This window comes from Schistosoma haematobium, chromosome ZW (genome assembly GCF_000699445.3).
Source record: "Schistosoma haematobium chromosome ZW, whole genome shotgun sequence".
NCBI classification, from domain to species: domain Eukaryota; kingdom Metazoa; phylum Platyhelminthes; class Trematoda; order Strigeidida; family Schistosomatidae; genus Schistosoma; species Schistosoma haematobium.
In genome coordinates, this window is record NC_067195.1 from 41,780,265 (window position 1) to 41,801,216 (window position 20,952).

The 20,952-nt window shown below is 36.7% G+C and overlaps 1 protein-coding gene across 3 annotated transcripts; it reads right to left on the reverse strand.

Moving 5' to 3' along the window:
- Positions 1–16,196, reverse strand: MS3_00003587 (uncharacterized protein). Of its 3 annotated transcripts, XM_012942637.3 has the most exons (8): positions 16,147–16,196; positions 14,006–14,248; positions 13,858–13,968; positions 13,493–13,825; positions 10,942–11,097; positions 10,130–10,179; positions 2,681–3,080; positions 1–1,562 (listed from the first exon to the last, which is right to left on the reverse strand). In XM_012942637.3, exons 2-8 carry the CDS (start codon positions 14,201–14,203, stop codon positions 1,365–1,367), a joined length of 1,446 nt encoding a protein of 481 aa, XP_012798091.1. In that variant the 5' UTR covers positions 14,204–14,248; positions 16,147–16,196; the 3' UTR covers positions 1–1,364. The 3 variants fall into 3 exon arrangements, with proteins under 3 accessions (XP_012798091.1, XP_051071482.1, XP_051071483.1); XM_051211424.1 differs by having other exon boundaries at positions 2,427–3,080; positions 10,942–13,825; XM_051211425.1 differs by having other exon boundaries at positions 1,324–1,562; positions 13,493–13,968.
- Positions 16,197–20,952: the final 4,756 nt, after the last annotated feature.

Here is a 20,952-nt window from a genome sequence, read left to right on the forward strand (position 1 = left end):
GTTTAATATGGGACCACACACAAATATCCAAAATTACAGGTGCGTTAAACAAGCATGAAAGATTTGTGCCGAAAGGCAAGCGAGCGAGCGAGTGAGTCAGCGAATATGAGTACAAGTAAGCAAGTACACTTGAGCGAGAGAGAGAGAGTAATGAACATGAATAACATGGACATATATATACATAGTGAAATGAATCAATCATCGAATCAATTAAGTGGTTGGTAGTATGGCTAGCAGCGTGAATAAATGCGTAGGCAGTAAGCAATGCTCAAGCATACATGTTCATACATTCGCAACAATAATAAAGATACAATGATATAGATAAGTTGATGCTGTACCGATGACTCAGTTCGTTAATAAGTTAACAAAATGACTTAACCGAATTAAATGTGAACCGACTCAGTTGCGCGTGAGTTGCTATAATCTCATCTCTTCAGACGCCTGGGGTGATTAGCCAAATTCCCGCCCTTTTCGAGGCAGTCATACTCACACCTGGCATTATAGTAACTGTTTCTTTGATCAACCTAAACACCTATTACGTGAAGGCTAGCATAGAGACTTTTTTTTCATTTTTCTTTGTTGTTGCGTATTACCATTATTAACAATCTTTGTGTAGACATTTCGATAACCTACATTTAAGTTATTTTTATGCCAATTTATATAAAAGAATATATCATATTTACACTAAAAATGCCTGAAGTTACCTAAAGCTGAGGATATGTTTATATTAGGTGAGCCTATTTAATGATCCTACTGGGATAGTAGACAAGTGGTTATCGAAGCCAAGTTTTTACAGATATATAAACTGGAAATGGGTTTAACTCATTTATAGTTGTTTAAAGAGTTCACACATTGACGATAGTGAATGTGACTGATTATGAGGGAAGAAGCAAAACGGAATAAATCCGGAGGCATTGCCGCCTCTTCGGAACACATGATCACCAGTATTCGAACTAGTCGTAATAAAGCAACAGTACAGTAAAAAGATAATGCTTGATAATGGAAATTGCTATAATAAAATTTATGGAGCAAGTTTAAACCGGTGTTACAGTATAAAGATCCGATGGACAGAATCAATTCGAAATAAAATAGACTATTTGAAGTTAAAGAAGTGATTTTCCCACTTTTTATGCCTGTCATTGATCTCTGATGGTTCGTAAAGTACATAGTTAAAACTTAGACTATGTTTTAACGCAATCTATTTATCGTAGCATACATCTAGATCCAAACAAATCATTGGTACTGAAGATACCAAGCATGTGCACTAAGTCAAGTAGTGACGACAAGAAACAAGAATGAAAATATCACAACTAAGGGCTACGCTTCTTTCATGGAAAAGTGTATTTTGTACATTTCACAAAAAATCACACTGACGATCTCAATTCAAAATTGACAAGTCTTCGAAGTAGCTCGCGATTGGATGCAGTAACGCGATCAATTTCTTGTCTTAAAACTTTATGCTCTTCACTTCCCAAACTGTCAAGTTTTATTTGGCTCATACCTGAAACAGGGTAAAAATCATCCATAAAGATGCTTGCTTCTTCTGATGAAAAATTCGACTTCTGTAAAAGAAAACAATATAGAATGAGAAAAAGTGATGCATGTTTTCCACAAATGTATATATTTAAAAATGAAGTTTTCTAAACTACATAATACAATATGAAGGGTTATCATAGTGTATAGATGATTACTTCACATATCTTACATAGAAATGGGACAATTATTCTTATTACCACTATTACTATTACACATGTGGTTATAAAAAAAAAGACTAATGAGGTGTGGCAACTCGGACCGATGCATATATGTGCCTGGTCTTATGTTGTAGCTGAGTGACTGATAAAGATTATATATTTTTACAAGGTGAGTGTGAAGACGAAACGTCCTTTTTCGCCAACCAGTGAATAAATAAGGAGACGGCTGAACAACACATTTCATAGAAGAACTGTTTAGTAGTACGTACTATCTGAAAATCCACAAATTTATTGACATAATATGTATGTGAATGAAAAAATGACCGAACCACTTAGATGAGCAAGTAAAAACATGTCATAAATCTTTAATTTTTAGGCTATGGGTTTTACCACAGCTTTAGCACATGAAGATTAGTAATCATTCCTTTGTCAGTTGAACACAAGAATGATATTGTTTCACAGACTATAGTCCAATAAAATAAATACTAGAAAAACGAGACTTCAACTTTACGTGACTCCCGTTTGACGATTTATCAAATTAAAGACAAACTATGGTGAAAAGTATGAAATATTGTACTTTACAACCACTATCATTAGATGTAATAGTTCGAAAGTAATATGGTGATTACAGATGTAGACTCGTTGTTTGCTTTAGAACCATTTTGATACTTTATTATATGAATTATTTGGTTAATAATTTGTATTTCTGGGTATCGTAACAGTCCCACATACCTGCTCTACATTCGTAGTTAATGCGGCAGACATTCTGTCCGCTGAAACTTATTTTGGCAGAAATTTTGAAATAGGTTACGAGTCTAATACCTGTCTGTTCGGCTATATCGTTGAATCACCGTTTATTCGATTATTTTATTGGCTAGTCCTAACGTTAAAACGGAAAGGTAGAATTATATTGCTATTCTACTACTAGATAGCTTGTTGCCCACGGAATTGTGTTTTTGAGAGGAAATACAGTAGTTTAAACTTACCTCTGCTAATTCAGGTATGCGGACACACACTGTATCATCAAGCCTCCAACCAAAGTGGGATTTGAATGGTTCAATAAAACATGTTCGAGGATTAGAAGAGTTCAAACCTCCATTTTGATCTGTATAATGATCGGAATTGGATGAAGTTTTAGCATCAACTGATTCTATTCCAACGGTATTAGATAACCAATCAGGGCGAGGTATTAAACATAAACCTGTCAAACAAGTATTTGTTGAATCGTTGGTTATGGACGGATTGAACACTGAGAACCGCTGTACGCAAGTGAGTAACGAGTCAGGTCTTAGTATTTCAATTAGCCCAAAGCGCGCACCTACCACTAACATTTCACAATTCGGATCCATCGTCATCATAATTACTGCTTTTTGTGAAGCTGAAAAACTAAAGAGTGGGAAAATAGTTAACTTAATTCGGTTAAAGGGCTTACAGACAGCATGTGTAACAATTTCTCAAAACTTAGCGGCATTCTAACCACTTGAGTGTGGTGCCATGAACTAATAAACGAAACCAATAGCTGGATACTGTGCACAGATCGACCGATCTCGTTAACAACATTACTGATACCAACAAGGATTTCAAGTTCATAAGATTAATATCGAGGACATAAGTGATTTGCTGTGATGCGATGGAATCATTTAGATATTCCTTGGTTTATTCTTATGATAGCTTAAGAATAATAAATCCTATTGACTGAGATCATGAGTCAATCGATGTCAGACCTGAACGGTCCCATACTAGGACGAAATGGTCGTCTAGTGCTTCCAGGTTTTTAATGGTGGTCCGACATCAATCGATTAGTGATCTCAATCAAAAACTTAATCTCCACAACCCCATACTGATAAACTCCTATTGGTTGGTCAACTGACCCCAAGTATATGTACGTTAAATAGCATCAAAAGTTAGTTCAGTAATCTGAAGAAAAGTCTTTGAAATTTCCTAGGTGATTCAAACATTACACTAGTGGAAGGTCTGAAATAGTTCCCGAATGTTAATAAATGGGTATACGTACTTTGTCAAATTTATAAATAAACGTATGTCAAGAGTTCGGTAGATAACATCCAATATGAAGCATGTTTCTTAAAACTCGTAGATTAAGTCAGTTGATTTTTTGGTTTAACAGCTTAGCTACGTGACTTAACGATGTCGGGTGATTAATCTTTTGCCAACTCCTTCCAAGTAACCAATACTGACCCCATTAACAGTTGACTTTTGATATAGTTTGGAGCGATTTGGGATTTAAATTGTACAGATAGTTGAGAAGAAATGTGAGGATAATAGAGTCCCTGAATTCCTATTCAGAGAAATGAGTGGTAGAAAAACCAGTTTTAAAGACTATATAAGTTGCCCTGACCTATCACTGTTCGTCGCTAGTACCAACGTCCTTCCATAAACACGAGAAATGACTCAACTACCACCTACAAAATACCCACGCATGAAGGGGCTCAAGATGTTCCTTTGGCTTCTTGAGTGTCTAACACCAATCCAATATCTATTTTAGGAATGTCGAGGTCAGCGGTGAAGTTTGAAAACGTAAATTGCCTACATGATCTTAGCAACAACAAATGTCTTTTATCAACTAATAGTTTTATCTACCATTCTCGAATTCTGAGTCCGCTAATTCTTGTTGTTAATGATGTTATTATTATTCTGAGTCTGTACAACTTAGTTTTCAACTTGTACTAATGACTTCATCCACGAAGTATGATTCATTATTTCTGAAGTAACGCTACCGACTGGGTATTGAAGCTTTCCATATCCGATCGATATAAAATTTGACTGAAGGAGCCGCTAATTAAATTTTTAGAGCTTTTACTGTGTAATCTTAGAAAGAAGTATATGAAGTTATCCGCTTAGATACAATTAGTTGATTTGGAGAAGCCGTTCAGTGTAATCTATGAGTGATCGGTAATTCAGTAGCTAGGTCTGATGGGCTTGGAGAAGACTGAACTTAGATCATACAAGGATCTTTGTTTGTCTGAGTAGTGGGGGCAAAAACAAACATCGGAAAGTTATTATAGTACTTAGTTGGGAGATGGTAATATTAAGTTCATTCAAGGAAAAATGACCTAAGTAGTTATTTAAGGATGACTACTGTTAGTGTAATCCAATCGGTATAAACTCGAAACAAACTGCTTTGAGGACAATGACAGGAGAACCTTATGGAACCTTCTTCGACACTATAGTGTGCCCCAGAAGGCTGAAAACATCACACGGAATTCATACGACGGACTACGCTGCAAAGTAGTGCATGAAGGACAGCTGACAGGTGTATTCTAAGTGAAGTTTAGTGTCAGACAAGGCTGCTCACTCTTTCTCTTTCTTCTGGTGGTCGACTAGATTATGAAGACCTACACATTTCAAGGGAAGCACGGAATACAGTGGACAACTTGCATGCAACTAGACGATCTGGACTTCGCAGATGACCTAGCTCTTCTATCCCATAAACACCAACAAATGCAGGTAAGACAACCAGTGTAGCAGCAGCCTCTGCAGCAATAGGCCTTAACATAAAAGGTCAACTAGACTGGAAACGGGGTAAGAGGAGATAAGGATAATGATAAGAGTAATAATAATAGTAATGTGAACACAATTCGTAACCTAATCACTCTGGATAATAAGTCAATATTACCAGGGTAGGTTTAAGGTAAGAACAAACTGTTTTTGAACACACAAACGTTCAAGTAAATTACAACCGAATATTTCAAACCTCATTCGACTGTCGAAATCATATATAGATAATTGCCAAGATAAACTGATCAATTTAATTGAATTACACACTCAAGCATTGCCTATATTAAAGGAAATATCTATAGTCTGCCATATTAAATTCACCAACTTTTGCAGTAATGTCGCTTTGAAAACAAAGGAAAGGATCTGTAAAAAGCTCGAAAAATCTTGTATTATTACTAATCAAGGTAATTTATTCCCAGTTAATCCTGAAAAGTATGTCACTAATTTATCTTCCATTATATTATCTGCTAATGAAAAGGAAGCACTTTCTCTTGGCTTTAATTTCTCTGTTCCAATAACGCAAATGTCTGAATTGGAAATAAATGGCCAATTTGAAAATCTATACGATCGACTGAGTACTCTAACCCCTACGTCTTTAAATAATCAAAGCTGGTGTAAAGCTAAACTGGTGGATATAGCACACCAATTTCATAATGTTGGACCAAAGCAGAGAAGCGTATTAATTTCTCAGTATTTTGAATCATTAAAAGAACTACGAACAAACCCTGATATTGTCTTGTTAAAACCTGATAAAGGATCAGGCGTAGTTATTATGAATAAATGTAAATATAAAAGTAAGATGTTATCCATCCTCAGTGATGAAAGTAAATTTATGCCTGATGTTGAATTTGGAGGTATTGGCAAACTAGAAGGAAGAGTAAATTCAAACCTATAAAAATTGCTACGCATGAATATTATTAATAAAGAGGAATTTAATTTTCTAAAACCTATGGGTTCCGAGTACCCTCATTTATATGGACTACCTAAAATCCACAAACTTAACGTTCTTTACGTCCAATTCTATCAATGTGCAGATCGCCTATAAATAACCTGGCTAAATGGTTAAGAAAGTTGTTGGACCCTATTCGAAGACATCTATGTAAGTATTCTCTAAAGGATTCTTTTGAACTGGTCGATCATTTAGGTGATATTAATATTAAGGAAAAGACAATGTGTTCATTTGATGTGAATTCCTTGTTTACAAATGTACTTTTGAAAAAAACCATTGATGTATTGTGTGATTACATATCTGTAAACAATCTTAAATTATGTATCCCCTTAAAAATTCTTAAAGATTTATTGTTACTATGTACTGACAAAGTTCAGTTCACTTTTGAAGGTGAATACTTTCGTCAGAATGATGGAGTTGCTATGGGTAGTCCACTAGGACCATTATTAGCAGATGTGTTCATGGCACATGTTGAAAATCAGACTGATGACGTAATCGGAAACATGTCACTTAATAAGAGATATGTGGACGATATCTTAGTTGTTTGTGAGAGAAAAGAGGATATGTATTGTTTATTAAATAAAATTAACACTCTCCAAAACCATATTAGTCTCTCATGTGAAGAGGAGAACGATCAGCATCCCTTCCTAGATATACTTCGGAGTAGACGAGAAGATGGCTGAGTCAAGAGATCTATTTTTAGAAAACCAACGTGGACTAGTCAATATCTTAGTTATTATAGCTATTGCCCTGTGCAATACAAACGTGGTTTGATAAGGTGTCTTTTCAACAGGCTCCATCGTATTTGTACAAACGACGCCATTGATGATGGTGTTAATTTGTTAAATAAAATGTTAATAGAAAATGGCTATCCTCTGAAATTCATAAATAGATGGAAAGTCCATGGTACAGCGAGACCTACTGTAGCCTTGGTAGAGAAAAAAGCCTGTCTACATCACCTTACCATTCAGAGGTGATTCAAATAGCCTTTTATTGAAACAAAGACTTAAATCAGTCATCAATAAAACCTATTGCTCAGCGAAGGTCCTTATCAAAGAAAGAACAAGGTGCATGCTTCATTCAAAACCTAAAGTACATGGAAACGATTGCGTCACATCCCACTGTGTTTACCAATTTAAATGTGTGTGTGGTCACACATACATAGGGAGGAGTAATCGTGATCTCAACATTAGGGTGAGTGAACGTGTACCCAAATGGCTTCAGAAACAAATACAATCAAGTGACCCAATAAGAGCAGAGGATAAACATCCATCATCCTCTATTGCTAAACATATAATTGAAACAGGTCACAAGATTATACGAATATTCGTCAAGATTAGAACGAATAGTTTGACAGTAATTGAGCGCCGAGTATAGAGAAGTCATTATATGTGAAAATTATATTTGAAATATTCTCAGCGATTGAAATTTAACTAATTCCAACGTTTCGTCCAGCTAACTTGTCTGGACGAAACGTTGGAATTAGTTAAATTTCAATCGCTGAGAATATTTCAAATATAATTTTCACATATAAGGTCACAAGATTGATCTAAATTCAGCTTTTGTAGTGTTGTATAAAAGTGTAAAAGGGCGTATACTAAGGTTTATTGAAGCCTTAGCCATACGAAAATTCAAACCCCCTTTGTGTGTTCAAAAACAGTTTGTTCTTACCTTAAACCTACCCTGGTAATATTGACTTATTATCCAGAGTGATTAGGTTACGAATTGTGTTCACATTACTATTATTATTACTCTTATCATTATCCTTATCTCCTCTTACCCCGTTTCCAGTCTAGTTGACCTTTTATTTTTTATATATAAATGCTCTTAACAAGTATATGTGTTAGCAGATTGTTCGAAATGTATTGCGCTAATGTATCACATAGTTCTGATAATCTTCGTCTTCTAATTACATTATCGAAATTTATAAAAGGGACTAATTGTTTTAAAAATCTTAATCACCTCAGTTGAAGATTTACTACCTCATTGACTTGTCATGCTTACCTAGTACCGTATGACCAACCTCGTGGTCGCTCACTCGGTGATCCCAAAATACACAAGCGACGCTTTTTAGACACTTATGATCGAATACTAGTAACTTACGAATATCCTCTATCGTTAACAACCATGTTTCACATTTACAAAGTAGAATGGAGAGAACTGTTGTGCAGTAAAGTCATCCTTTGGTGGAAAGACAGATATCTCGCCTACGCCACAAGTGACACAGGTTGGCTGAATCCAATCGAGCGTTCTTAATCCCCGCCGAGGTTTCGTGGGACAACAAAGCATCAGGACTAATGAACATCCAAAGATAAATTAGGAGGTCGATACAGTAAATTACTTCACTCCCTATTCTCAACACAGGCAACTCCTGAAGCAAATTTTTGTATTTGGTGAGAGAGAATCGAATCTTCAACATGTTTGCATTGTTGCTTAAGGTATTCAGAGGACTACTTTTTCATGGTCTTCATTGAACAGAACTACGTCGTCTGTATATTCTAAATCAACAAGAGAATCTCCTGAAAGATCGATTCCCGATAAGTAAGCATGATCAGAGTTCAAATATTTGCTCCAAAACGGATGGTAGTCTTCTATATAGCCTTTTCAACGATGGTTGATGGCAATGTAGTCTAGTTAATTTCACTGTTGGGTTGCTATGTCAGACAATATTTTCCTTTTTGTTTGAAGTTAGTGGTTGCTAGAAATAAACGGTAATCTGAGGAAATTTGCAGCAGCTTGTTGCCATTAACTATCTGCTGGGTCAAGAAATACCAAAAGACCAATCTAAGTGCCTTTCAGTTTGGTCTAGACTACCTGGTTGGACATGAAAGTCATCAACCATTATCATTATTACACTTGGGCGTTCAGCTTTTTGAAGGACGGTAAGCTTACATAAAATCAATTTTTTACTTCATCCCAACTGTAATCAGTGGGAGGGTAGGAAATTGCGTGTCTCCCTGTTTTTCAGACCTTCCACTGTCCTGTTTAGTCGTTCAGTGCACACATGACTGTCTATTGAAAAATTTTACAACTGGTTGATTCTTTTCTATTCCCGACCTAAATGAGTTTCTGTTATTTTAAAATCCTCCGTTTGACTTTTTTCTGCTGTAAAGCATGGCAACTTGAACCGGTATTTTTAAAGAAAACTATACTGATTAGCGTTTGGCGATCATTTAACACTGAAAAACTACTGTCATATCAGTTAAATAAATTAAAACCACATTCTAAGTTATGCAAATATTAGGTTTAGCGATTGTCATTACAATGCAAACTTTTTGAAAATAGCATTATTTTAATGAACTTAAAATTAGTCGAAATAAGTAAGGAATATATATTCTAAAAGGCTATAAATTAAAAATTTAATGACCTATATTAGGATACGTAATTATAAGTGACTAGGACATATTGGTGATTACTATCCAGCTACCGCTTACTCAGATTTCAGGTCTACGGTAAGTTCTTTGGCAACAGGGCAGCATTACACTGTCTACCGACGAACTCTTCTGAAGACTAATAATTTACACAGAACTTAGTTCATGAACTCACTATTAATTACCTTTTCCCACCTAACAACGAGTACAAGCAGACAACTTTACAAAACGTATATCAGTTTTACATTGGCATGAACACAAAGAAAGTATTATTGCATGACCAGAAAACGAAACAGAAAGTAAATATGTAATTTAAAAACTACATACATGCATATGTATTAAGCTACAACCCACACTTGATGTATAATGATGGGCTTCACTAACTTCCTATCTAAACAAATTTAGGTAAACTGAATTCAGACTTTTGACCCAATAACTACAAGTTCATGTAGTCCAGTTAATGATTCATATTCTAACAGAGAAAGACGATCAAAACAAACATCACATGATATAAAGTTTTGCATTTGATGATTTCACGAGGTATTAACAATATTAAGATATATGAACATGAATTAATTTGTGTAGAAAAAAACGCTTACTTGGAGTCAGAGAAACAACGATGTATTTCCTTATCTGCAGAATAGCAACCCTATTAAAAAAGAAACATTAGAAATGCAAGTCATTCACTACCTAGAACCATACCTCAGCTGGGATTAAATCCTACTGATCGTAAGTCTATCAAGAAAATAAATGCATATAAGTCTTACACTGAATGTAATCAAGATGTAAAATCTGAGGTAATACCACCGGTAGTAACTGAGAAACCCAAGTGTCAACCAGTGAAGTTATGAGCCAGAAAATCTAAACACAGTTTATCTGCAGTTTAAAGCTAAGGCCAAAACTGCATTAGCTGAATGACCACAGAACAACGTAATGTTAGGAATACTTAGTTAGGTATCCATAGCAGGATGTACTTGTACAAGGCTTGGATAGCCAAAACTAAAAAATGTAGGAAAACGTTTGTTGGGCTTTTTGAGAAATAAAATTATCTTGCACATATCTTCATAAATTACAAGTTATCCATAAGAAAAACTCATTATCATCGTATTTCTATTATCAGAATAAATCCCAAGACAAGCTGAGGTAATACTTATTACAAACCTGGAAAATGATAAATATCGACTGAAGCTAGAGATCGATTGCAGAGACCGAATTGTAGAACTGATGCCTTGAGAATGACAACATAATCTAATACATATGAACAAAATTTTACCCGTCAATGTAGTGTATTAATAACTACATTTTAATAAAACGATTTAGATTACTCACAAGTAGCCCGAAAAATATTGAAAAATAAAACCATGTGAGGAAATACTAGTTATGACAACGTATCGATAGTCACTTATCTTACCCTTTGAGATTGTATAAAAGCAGTGTATAGTAAACCATCATTCCCACCACAAAATAGATTTCCATTATTGTCAGGTGAAGGACAAAGGCTTAACAACCCACCAGAAACGTTTGTGAGTAATGATCCAAGAACACAACCATCATACAAAGCATATATCTGCAAAAAGAAATAAGACCAATAATTATTCCAATTGTCTACCAAAAAGCATGTGCTAAGCAGACATGCAGTGGATTAGAATGATAACTCAACGAGTTGTCATGATTTTAGGTGCAGATACTTTTGAAACTTATTAACAGTCGGTTTCCTTATTAGTCTTATTTAGTGTAGATTGAACTCTTCATGATAAAAAGTATATGACACGACTTCGAATCAAGCAAACACGGTTTTAAAGGTTGGCCTAATTCTGGTTGGCAATAAGCATCGGCAATTTTCACAGGTGTGCTACCTGACGTCCTCCCTCTGCATTTCAAACCTGGACTCAGACTAATCACATCGCGATCAGCTACCATTGATGCGGGTATGTACAACACTGCCGCTCCTCTTGGATTACTTATCTGGGCTCTGGTCATGCTCTTGTTTGAGTTAATCTTAGCTCACGTTTCAGTGGCCAACAAATCTACAGCCCTAAACGGATGGATGTCAGCGAATTGGTTACAGCTTCTGTTGCGACTAAATATCAAACCGGGCTAGGTTCAAAGCTAACTATCAACCCACCTAAAAGTATAGATATGCACTGGCTGCACATGCATGTCATTATGGAAACGACGAGTACAGTTGCTTACAGCTTCGCGAAACTTTCCGCTTATAAGTAATGGGTTTCTGCAGGCTCCTTAAAATTTATTGAGGGATGACAGTCTACTCCGGCTAACCGTGAGTTTGACGATAAACACAGGCTCTTACCTAATGAAGTTGTGCAAAGTTTGTGCAACATTCGAGCAGCAGGGCTTCCAAACCTCACCACTCATCTTCGACTTTACCATCGATGACTCCCTAAAAACAGCCCCGATGGATGTAGGTAATGGTGGTGAGGATCTGTTGCGTGGAGAAAAACTTTCTGACCTTGAGTATCCTGATGACATTGTCTTACTGTGCGATGATACCCAAACTATCCAATCCACACTTAGTCAGTTGCCAATCAGTGTCCGTAGTTATGGCATTTGATTTGCGCCTTCCAAGTCCACAGTACTCTGGCAAGACTAACAGGACTCGATGCCTACACTCACTCTTGGCAGTGAGCAGTTAGAAGTAGTTGAGAAGTTCGTGTATATGGGTAGTTGTGTAAGTGCTGGTGGTGACATGAGTAATGAGATCAATTCATCTATAGTAAAAGCCAGAGTGTCTTATGCCAATCTAGGTCACGTTTGGCGCCTTTGTTATGTTAGCCTGGCTGTAAAAGTTCGGATTTACAACGCGTAGGTGAAAGCAGTTTTGCTATATGCTTGTGAAGCCTAGCCTCTCTGAGTTGATGTTGCACGACTCTGTGTTTGATCACCATTGTCTCTGAAGGATTGCTGACATCGAGTGACAACACTATGCTAGTAATGAGGAGGTTCGAAAACATGTGTTCGGGCACCATCTTGAAACACCGACTTTGGTGGCTTGGGCATATCCTACGAATGTCGTCCGATAAAATTTCACATCATTTGCCGACACTGGGACTGTTTGAAAAAGCGGAGAGGTGGTCAGTAATGACATAGTGTCATGGTATGAAAGAAAGCTGTACATGACTGCGATGTTTTGGTCTTTTACCACTCCCTGGTTGGGGTCCTAGAGAAAGTCCAGGACAGTGGCTAGAGACTTTATCAGAAATGGCTGTAACTTTCTTCATAAAAGTGCTAGTCATTTCTTTAAATAAAAGAATTCTCTCTGGTTGCATTTTTCTCAACTGAACCGTTTCTCTCATTATTTCACTCCCATATACTAAGTCCTATTTATTTTATTTTTTTATTATTTTCACTTTCCTTTTTCCATCTCGTCACCTCATTTTTACTGTAAGGTGTACATATATTCTGGTGCCCCCTTGTATCAACGTTTGTGTTTAAAATAAGTAACGCTGGATGGACGGTCAAAACAAGCAGAATCTTCTGACTTTATTCGTCAATAACGGAGGTTTCATAATCTAGAAATGTTTATTTTCTTGGAGTAACTTAAATTCGTAAACAAGTGTTTTTTTGTACGTCAGTCCTAATTGACATCCAAACTGACAAACAAATCTAGAGCCAGTATTACGCTTTACGAAGAAAACGACACCTAATGACAGTGAAGTAGTAAAAATTGTCCGCAATGGAGCTGATCTCACTAATAAGGTGATACTTTTGACGTTGATGATTATGTAAGTAAATGTTAACTTCCTCAACAAATGGGTGTCAATATCTTGGTTGCAAACACTGGTATTTCTGTGACTCGCCTGACGCATCATTGTGTTCATGGGACACTAATAAAACAGTTTGCTCCCCTCCGCTGCACAGCTACATGAAACTTCTGGTGACGAATAGAACACGTCATTGTTTGGATAAGTTCCTGCGTTATTAAGAGATAAATACCAACTTACCTTAAGACCTTGTGATCCACCCACGACAACTATATCATCCATAACTGCACATACAGGATGACTAGTACTTGCTTGAATAACATACCAGAGCGGAAGATGTTTGGCACTTGATAGATTGGCATTTGAATGAGACTCAACTTCAGTAGCACTCTGTGTACTCATCATGTTTAGTCCGTTGATAAGACTCCCCAAGGACCAACAAGCTAGAAACCCAGATATATCAGCGGAAATAAGAAACGCTGGCCCGTTTGAATTCCATTTGGACAGTTTCATTTCACATATTCTTGCAGAATGGGATCCTTCTAAAACACCCATAAGGCATCCACTCACAGTCTTAAAAAGTTATGGTTAGTGTGTTAACCTACCTGGTATACATAAATTTCCCTATCAAATGCAACGATAATATAATTTCCATCGGGAGTGAAAACAAAAGCACTAACTAATCCTTTCGTCAAAATATTTTTGTGCGCTGAGGTCTAGTAAATCAATATAAACAAGAAAAGAATAGATTACAGCACTATTAAAATTCCAAGTCTGTATAATAGGTTTCCTGGCAGCTGCACAAGCTACACCTCCGAAGTACCCGGTGATAGACGATTTCGAAGCCATATCACCAGATAAACTAGCGACTGGGTTTCCCCCTAAAGGATCCCAAACAATTGCGGCATCGACCTGTTTTTCAGTTGTGGTAGTAACCAAAAGCGAATTCATAGCTCAGAATCTAATGAGCTTACACAAGAACAGTATTATTGAGGTCTGTAGAATAGAAATAAAAGAAGAATCTTATTATGATGTTTTCGGAGACATACAGAAACTAAGGCTGGTATCACTAACTGGGTATTTTAACAGATAATCAAGTAATACGGTCACTTACACAGATGTACTTAATTTATTTTCGTTACAGATTAAACTAGATTACGTACTTATAAATCATTATGAGTTCAAATGAACCTTGCATTCAATTTAAAAATCATATCGGTTGAAGAGGCTCCATGATCAATGACATTTCTTGAGAGCTAAGTGATAGTAACAGTAGTTGGTATGAAGGGCGAAAATCTAATTTAACGTGATCATATGTCAACCGATCACATTATTTCTAGTCTTAATTCCAGTATTGTAAGTAGCACACTGGTAAATTTTGAGATATGGTAGTCGTAAGGACGTAAACCTTGCAGATTTAAAATATACCTTAGCAACAAATCGTAGAAATGAAATGCAGGAAATATGGCAAATGTATGCTGCTGACAACTGAGTGACTTATCAGATAGTGAATGTTTATTTATATGGAGATTTGTAGTGACAAGTAATAAATCTTGACGGATAAACAACTTTGACTTGATTGTTTTCAAGTTGAATTATTTGTTACAGTAAACGAGAAAAGGCTAGGGTTAACTACTAGTAGTTAAGCAAGGAGGTAAGGTTGGGGTAATGTTAGGATTTCAGATTACAGTGAAGAATATTTTCTAGACACACAAACACCCCTGACTATAAACTGAATTAAGGCTAAACAAGTAATTAGGATAGTCTACACCAAGAACATGTTTTTTGAGTAATTCTGCATACACGCCACATCAAAATTACTGTGTGGTGACACAACAGATATTTTTCAATTTTAAATATCTTAAGAGATAAGTATGCAGTATGGAAGTTTAAATCTGAATAGACAGCACAAACGGTCACTGACTAAACAAATTAGTGTGGTGTTTTGGATCCGAAACACTGCCCTTAATTTGTTTTTGAGAATGCGTTGCAGTGGTGTACACCGTAACACGCCTAGTCTTGTCAATATTTATGCGCTAGTTTAATCAATTGTGAGCAACCTGCATATATAATCTTGTTACCCAACGTTAACAAATATCTTACATGTATGGTTCGAAAAGCATAAGCTGTGATATTTTTTAAACATTTTGATTATACATACATATTAAATCAATGTGCTGAGCACTTTCAAAGCATAAAATTCGTTGAGACTGTAATTAATGGACAAAACAATGCAACTAAAGATAGCAAGTTCTGGATTTGGCGCGAAACTCACTTATCCAAGCAGTCAAGTAATTTTTTTAAATTATAGCTGATATCGGTTCGTGATGAAGGCCCTTGCATTAGTTCCTAATTCCAAGTTCTAACAAGTTCCTCATACAAATTTGTAACTATCTTCTGACCTTAGTAAGTAGTCCCACATTAACGTCGCTAAATTGCCGACCATTAATATGTATATATACATAGAGTCCTGTTCTTTGCAAAGAAAAACATATGCGCTGAAATGGATTTTGAGAACTCGAAAAATTTGTCCAGACCAGGAACCGGATTTGTTGAAGCCATAGTTTCTCCTCAAAATTGAACTATCGAATACCAAGCCACAACTACTTGGTTTTCAAAATTAACAGCATTCGCAAGGGCCGGTGCATACTCACAACAGTGCATCAAAATAAACAATATCTTAGTCACAGTCAATGTATAGCACCTAAATATGTTTTCACCATAAGCAGAACAATCTGCGACCATATCTAAGGTATGGGACGTGTACCCCAAAAAAATCCTCTTAACTTAGTTTTGGGATCAGGAAGTAGTTTTGCAAATATATCCAGAATTAACCTTGACTGTGCGCAATAGAGAAATAATAAGGCAGCGCTAAAATATTTCGCGGTACTCACGTCCTTGTTTTCTGATTTGTCCTTCCCAAGTCTGTAAAACCGCGTTTACCAATGCATGTGACAAAATACTAAAACAAGTTTCATTCGAAACTCTATCAGGTGATTAGAAATCCTGATAATCTCATACTAATTATCGCGATAAAGGGAAATGTGATTCTATCTTGAACAATATATGTTATATATGGAGTGGGAATGGATAGAATAACAGCATTGTTGCACTTTCACTTTGGAAAGGAGAGAAGGTTAGATGGACCATGTTAGTCCTGAAAATTGTGGTTTCTTAGTTCATCCAACTTTCTTCCGAAAGCATAGACAGATGAAGCTTGAACTACGTGCTGAGTTAATGAATCAATTTCGTTGATGATTCGATAGGAAAGTCGATAGTCAGCTGACAATTAATTTGATCTGGATTTGTAAAAATTTTTGAAATGTCCTCGTAAAGTCCTCGTTTCGGAAGACAAGCAAAGCGAAGGGATATCAAGTGCACATTTATCACTGAGTACTTTCAAAAATTTAATGAAGTCGCCTCTCTATATGATAATGGAGATAAGTTTAGTTAAGCGAGTACAGCGTGATAAGGGAGACTTACTATCCCAGGAATCGGTTTGTTTACGGTTTTTTTAACCTTATCCAACAGCTTGCTATCTCTTTTTGGGCAGAGGCTAGCCGTTTGTATACAGTACTCGAGTTTATGACGAACAAATACTGTATGCAAGATAGAAATAGTTTTAGCATCGACATGGCCAAAGACCACATGTATTAAAACATAAGGTTATAAAACCTTTGGCAGCTATCGCATCGCAGTGCGCAGTACATTTTAGGTCTTGGCTGACGATGAGTCTTAAGTCATTGTGTCTGGACAACAGGTAGCTTACGGTTATTCAGCATTCATGTATCTGTACCTTGGTGACCAATATGTAGCGTACTGTACCTAAAAGCATTTGTTAGAATGTACCGAATTTTAGACCTGTCAGATAATTTCTTCGGGTCATTTTTAAGTCCTAAACTGTCACCTTTACACTTTATTGCTCTTCATATCTTGACATTGTCAGCATATAACAAAACCAACGGTGATAGGAAAGTCATTTACATGTAGGAGGGACAATACTGGTCCTCAAACTGTACCTCGATAACTTTAAGTTCACCCATACTCCTTGTTGACGCTCAACTAGGAAGTACTTTATAAAAAGTAATAAACTGCCTCCAACCCCGACATAACTTACATGACGGCTGGTTGTGAGAAACTGTCAGAAGCCTCGCTAATGTTAACGTTGGCTGCATCTATAAGTTACTTCTGATCTTTAAGAGCATACAAGTTACTTATAAATTAGCAAGACATAAATAAAATTTTCTAAAGTCATGCTGCTTCTTGAAGAAATCCGGTTCTAGTCTGTATATTTAAACAACCCTTCCCGAATAATCTTTTCTAAACTTTTAACAATCAGGCTGATTAGGGTTACGGGTCGATAGCTCTCAAGTTTAAGTCTCGCACCTGTTTTGAAGATAAGACTTACAATAACATTCTAAGCTTAATCATAATCGTCCCCCACCAGTGATGCAGTACTACTGTCTCCTCGAATTGCTGTAATATTTCCTCTTCTCTTAGTCCTTGGGTTTATGTATGAGTATACCTGTTCAGTGTATTCTATAGATTCCTTAACAAATTTTTCTTTGTACAACCTTCTAGACTTACGGAAGGTCGCGGTACAAATATTTCGAGCTTCCCGATGTTGAGGTTTCCTCGTCGGTACCCAGTAACTCAAATCTCTACCACATTCTTTACCTCTTACAGAGATGGGTGTGAGCCTCTTTACTCAACCACTTCTGGGATTTTCCATAACCCCTCAATGTAGTCCAGAGGATTGCGGCGCCGTGACGTTTATGCACAAATTTCTGAATACGTCACGATCCGTTTCAACGTGGGGACTTTGGCTTCGTTGTTCAATTTACTGAGAATGCTGAGTGTGTAATATCTTGTAAAGTTGCCTTCCATACGTTTGGTCTGACTTAGGCTGACACATACTCGTTATTGGCGGTCATATGAAAATCGATGACTAGAGCTGTATGGTCAACTTTACCTAGGGGTGGTATATAATAAAGGTCTGTAATGTCATCCTGATAGTCGTTCAACATGAGATCTGTTAAGGATGATTCAGAGTCCTGGTAGCACCTAGTTGCTCCTTTCACGTGTTGCGCACACTGTGAGATCGTCGATGATTGCCGATGACATAGGTAGTCAGGTTTTTGTTCTGTCCTACTATAAACAAACCTAACTTTACTATTAGGCTTTCTAGTCGTTTCCTGCTAGCTGCCATTCTGAGGCTGGTGGGTGGAAGAAACTTCTTTCGAACTTTCATTTCTAATAGACCACTTTATAGGCTGCCCTTCCTACGTTGGCTTATGTCAGTCAATCTACTCTGAGCTTATGTGAGGTAACTTCACATTGACTTATGTACCGAACAGGTGAGCACCATTTGGTGTGTCTCGGTTACGCCTGGTAATACTCCGTTTAGCAGCACTCACCATGGCAATGACTTTGGAGAACAAACTGTTTGTGTCCGAGCAGCATTGCTGACAAAACCGCACACAACTATTTTTAACGAACCGTTTAAAAGCCACATGTGTATGATTCGTGCGAACTTTGTGGTACCATCCTTTGTACTCATTGAACTGCATGACATTTTTCACAAGGTATCGACAGCCTACGCGTTGCTAGTTGCTTTTTATGAACTGTAGAGTCATTAGTCCGAGATTTTTAAAGAGCAAACAATACTATGGAAAGTATAAAATCATGATGACGCCTAGACCTTTCTCAAGTTGTGAAGATCCTGAAAGCAAACTTTCGATCTGAATGTATTACTTAGAATCTCTTACATATGAGCTACGATTCACTTTTAAAAGCCTAAAGCAAGTTCATTTTTTATCTGATCAGCTTTGAAATCAAGTATGAACCTCATGAGATGTTGAGTTGCCACATTTGTTGAGTATTCTCTCCAGACTTACTATAATAAGTGGCAGTATTATCTCAGAGGAAACTTTATGAGTAAGACCATCCTTATGGATAAAAAGTGAGGATCCTGGTAAATGATTCAGTGAGACCTCATTAAGATATTCTGTAATTTGATTAAATAAGTAACCCACCCTGATCTCAAGCAGCTGGTTGTTCAACTATGAAAATAGCCAATCCATCATTAGTGACTTAATGCGCATCAACTTGAGTCCGATGACAGAGCTCATGCGACCACCCATTCCAGCGACCTTCGAGAAAATGAGAGATATTACGTCTAAAGTTCTCCTGAATTCTAAAATGAAAGTGCATCTATTCATCGCAGCCAGTAGATTGGTGTTTCATGGTGGCCATTCGCAAAACTGAGGCTCCCGGGTGAAAGCAACTTTGTGGATATTATGTACCATGTAGGGGTTCATGAACCATGGAGTCAAATAATTTTGAGACCATTGAAAGAAATGTTATAGCCCGGTGATTTTGCGGATTATTGTTCAACCCTCCGTTGGAGGTCAAGTTTAGGTATGTCACTTACACAGTTCTGGGACCAAGCCTTAGTCTTGGGGATGTGAAACTAGTAAACCGAGTGTTGTTGTAAGTAGAGAGGCCTCTTCTGTCAGTATATTGTCTGATTAAGGAAATATGTTCTCCCTTGACTTCTGCACTTTGTGACGAACTAATTCAGTATTTAGATTTACTATTGAAATTCCTTCTGCTCTACTTTTAGTTCAAGCAATTTATTCATTTCTTCGGGTAGAATTGGGACGTTGACATGTGCGAAAATGATATTTCCATTGCCAAACATATATATTTCTTTTGCCTCCCCATCAGCCCTAGTTTTATGTAAACAGACAAGAAGTTTACTTACTCAAGGCCTTCAGACAGGATGATCACTTTCATTTTCACTTTTAGCTCTTCCCAATCAAGTAGCAGGGTTACTGTTACCAGTTTGCTTTTTCTTTGATAAATCCCAAAATTGCAGCTATGCCACGATGTGACTACCAAATCCATAAGATTTTATGTGGACGTCACATCATTTCAGTGGCCCGACTGCCAGATGATTTGGCTAGGACCCAATGACATTTCACTGGACAATAACCACACAATCCACAAAGCTGAACACGAGACTACTCAGAAAATAGATATTTAATATTTAACGCGGAGAAATACCTAACGATGGGGAAGGCGCGAACGAGGAATTGAATGAATTAGAGTCGATCGAATGGCTTGGCTCGGCCATGCAGGCGTGGTCCCTGCTGAATATCACCTTATATCTTTTATTCATATTAAATATATTGTTCTTTCTCTAGCCTAAGCTTGTTCGCCATCATGTATTGGTAGTTGTTATGATACAGTGAGTTGGTGTAGACAATGATGTGACTTCCACGTAAGATCTTATAGATTAGGCAGTTATATCATGACAAATCTACAATTTTAGGATTAGGTCTATTATTAGAGCAGTACTAATATCATAGTAGACCATAGTTCCACACATATACGTACTTGATGTCATCAAGTGAATTTTCGACTGACTGAAGGGTCCTGATACTCACTGCTCAGAATTTCTGTTCTTAGAAAGTAGACTGGGTATCGAAACAAGTTGAAAAGGATTAATTTCATAAATGAAATTCTGTTGTGCTTGTAACTGTAAATGCGTCTACACCTTCTTCCTTAAAAAGTACTAGAAATTTTAATTTTATTCCCGCTTTTTAGTTCAGCAATACTGAAATTCTTTTAGAACTAAATTTACTGATGTTTTCTCGTAGCCTTTACTTCTAAGCATTTAGTTGAATTGTCTGTAG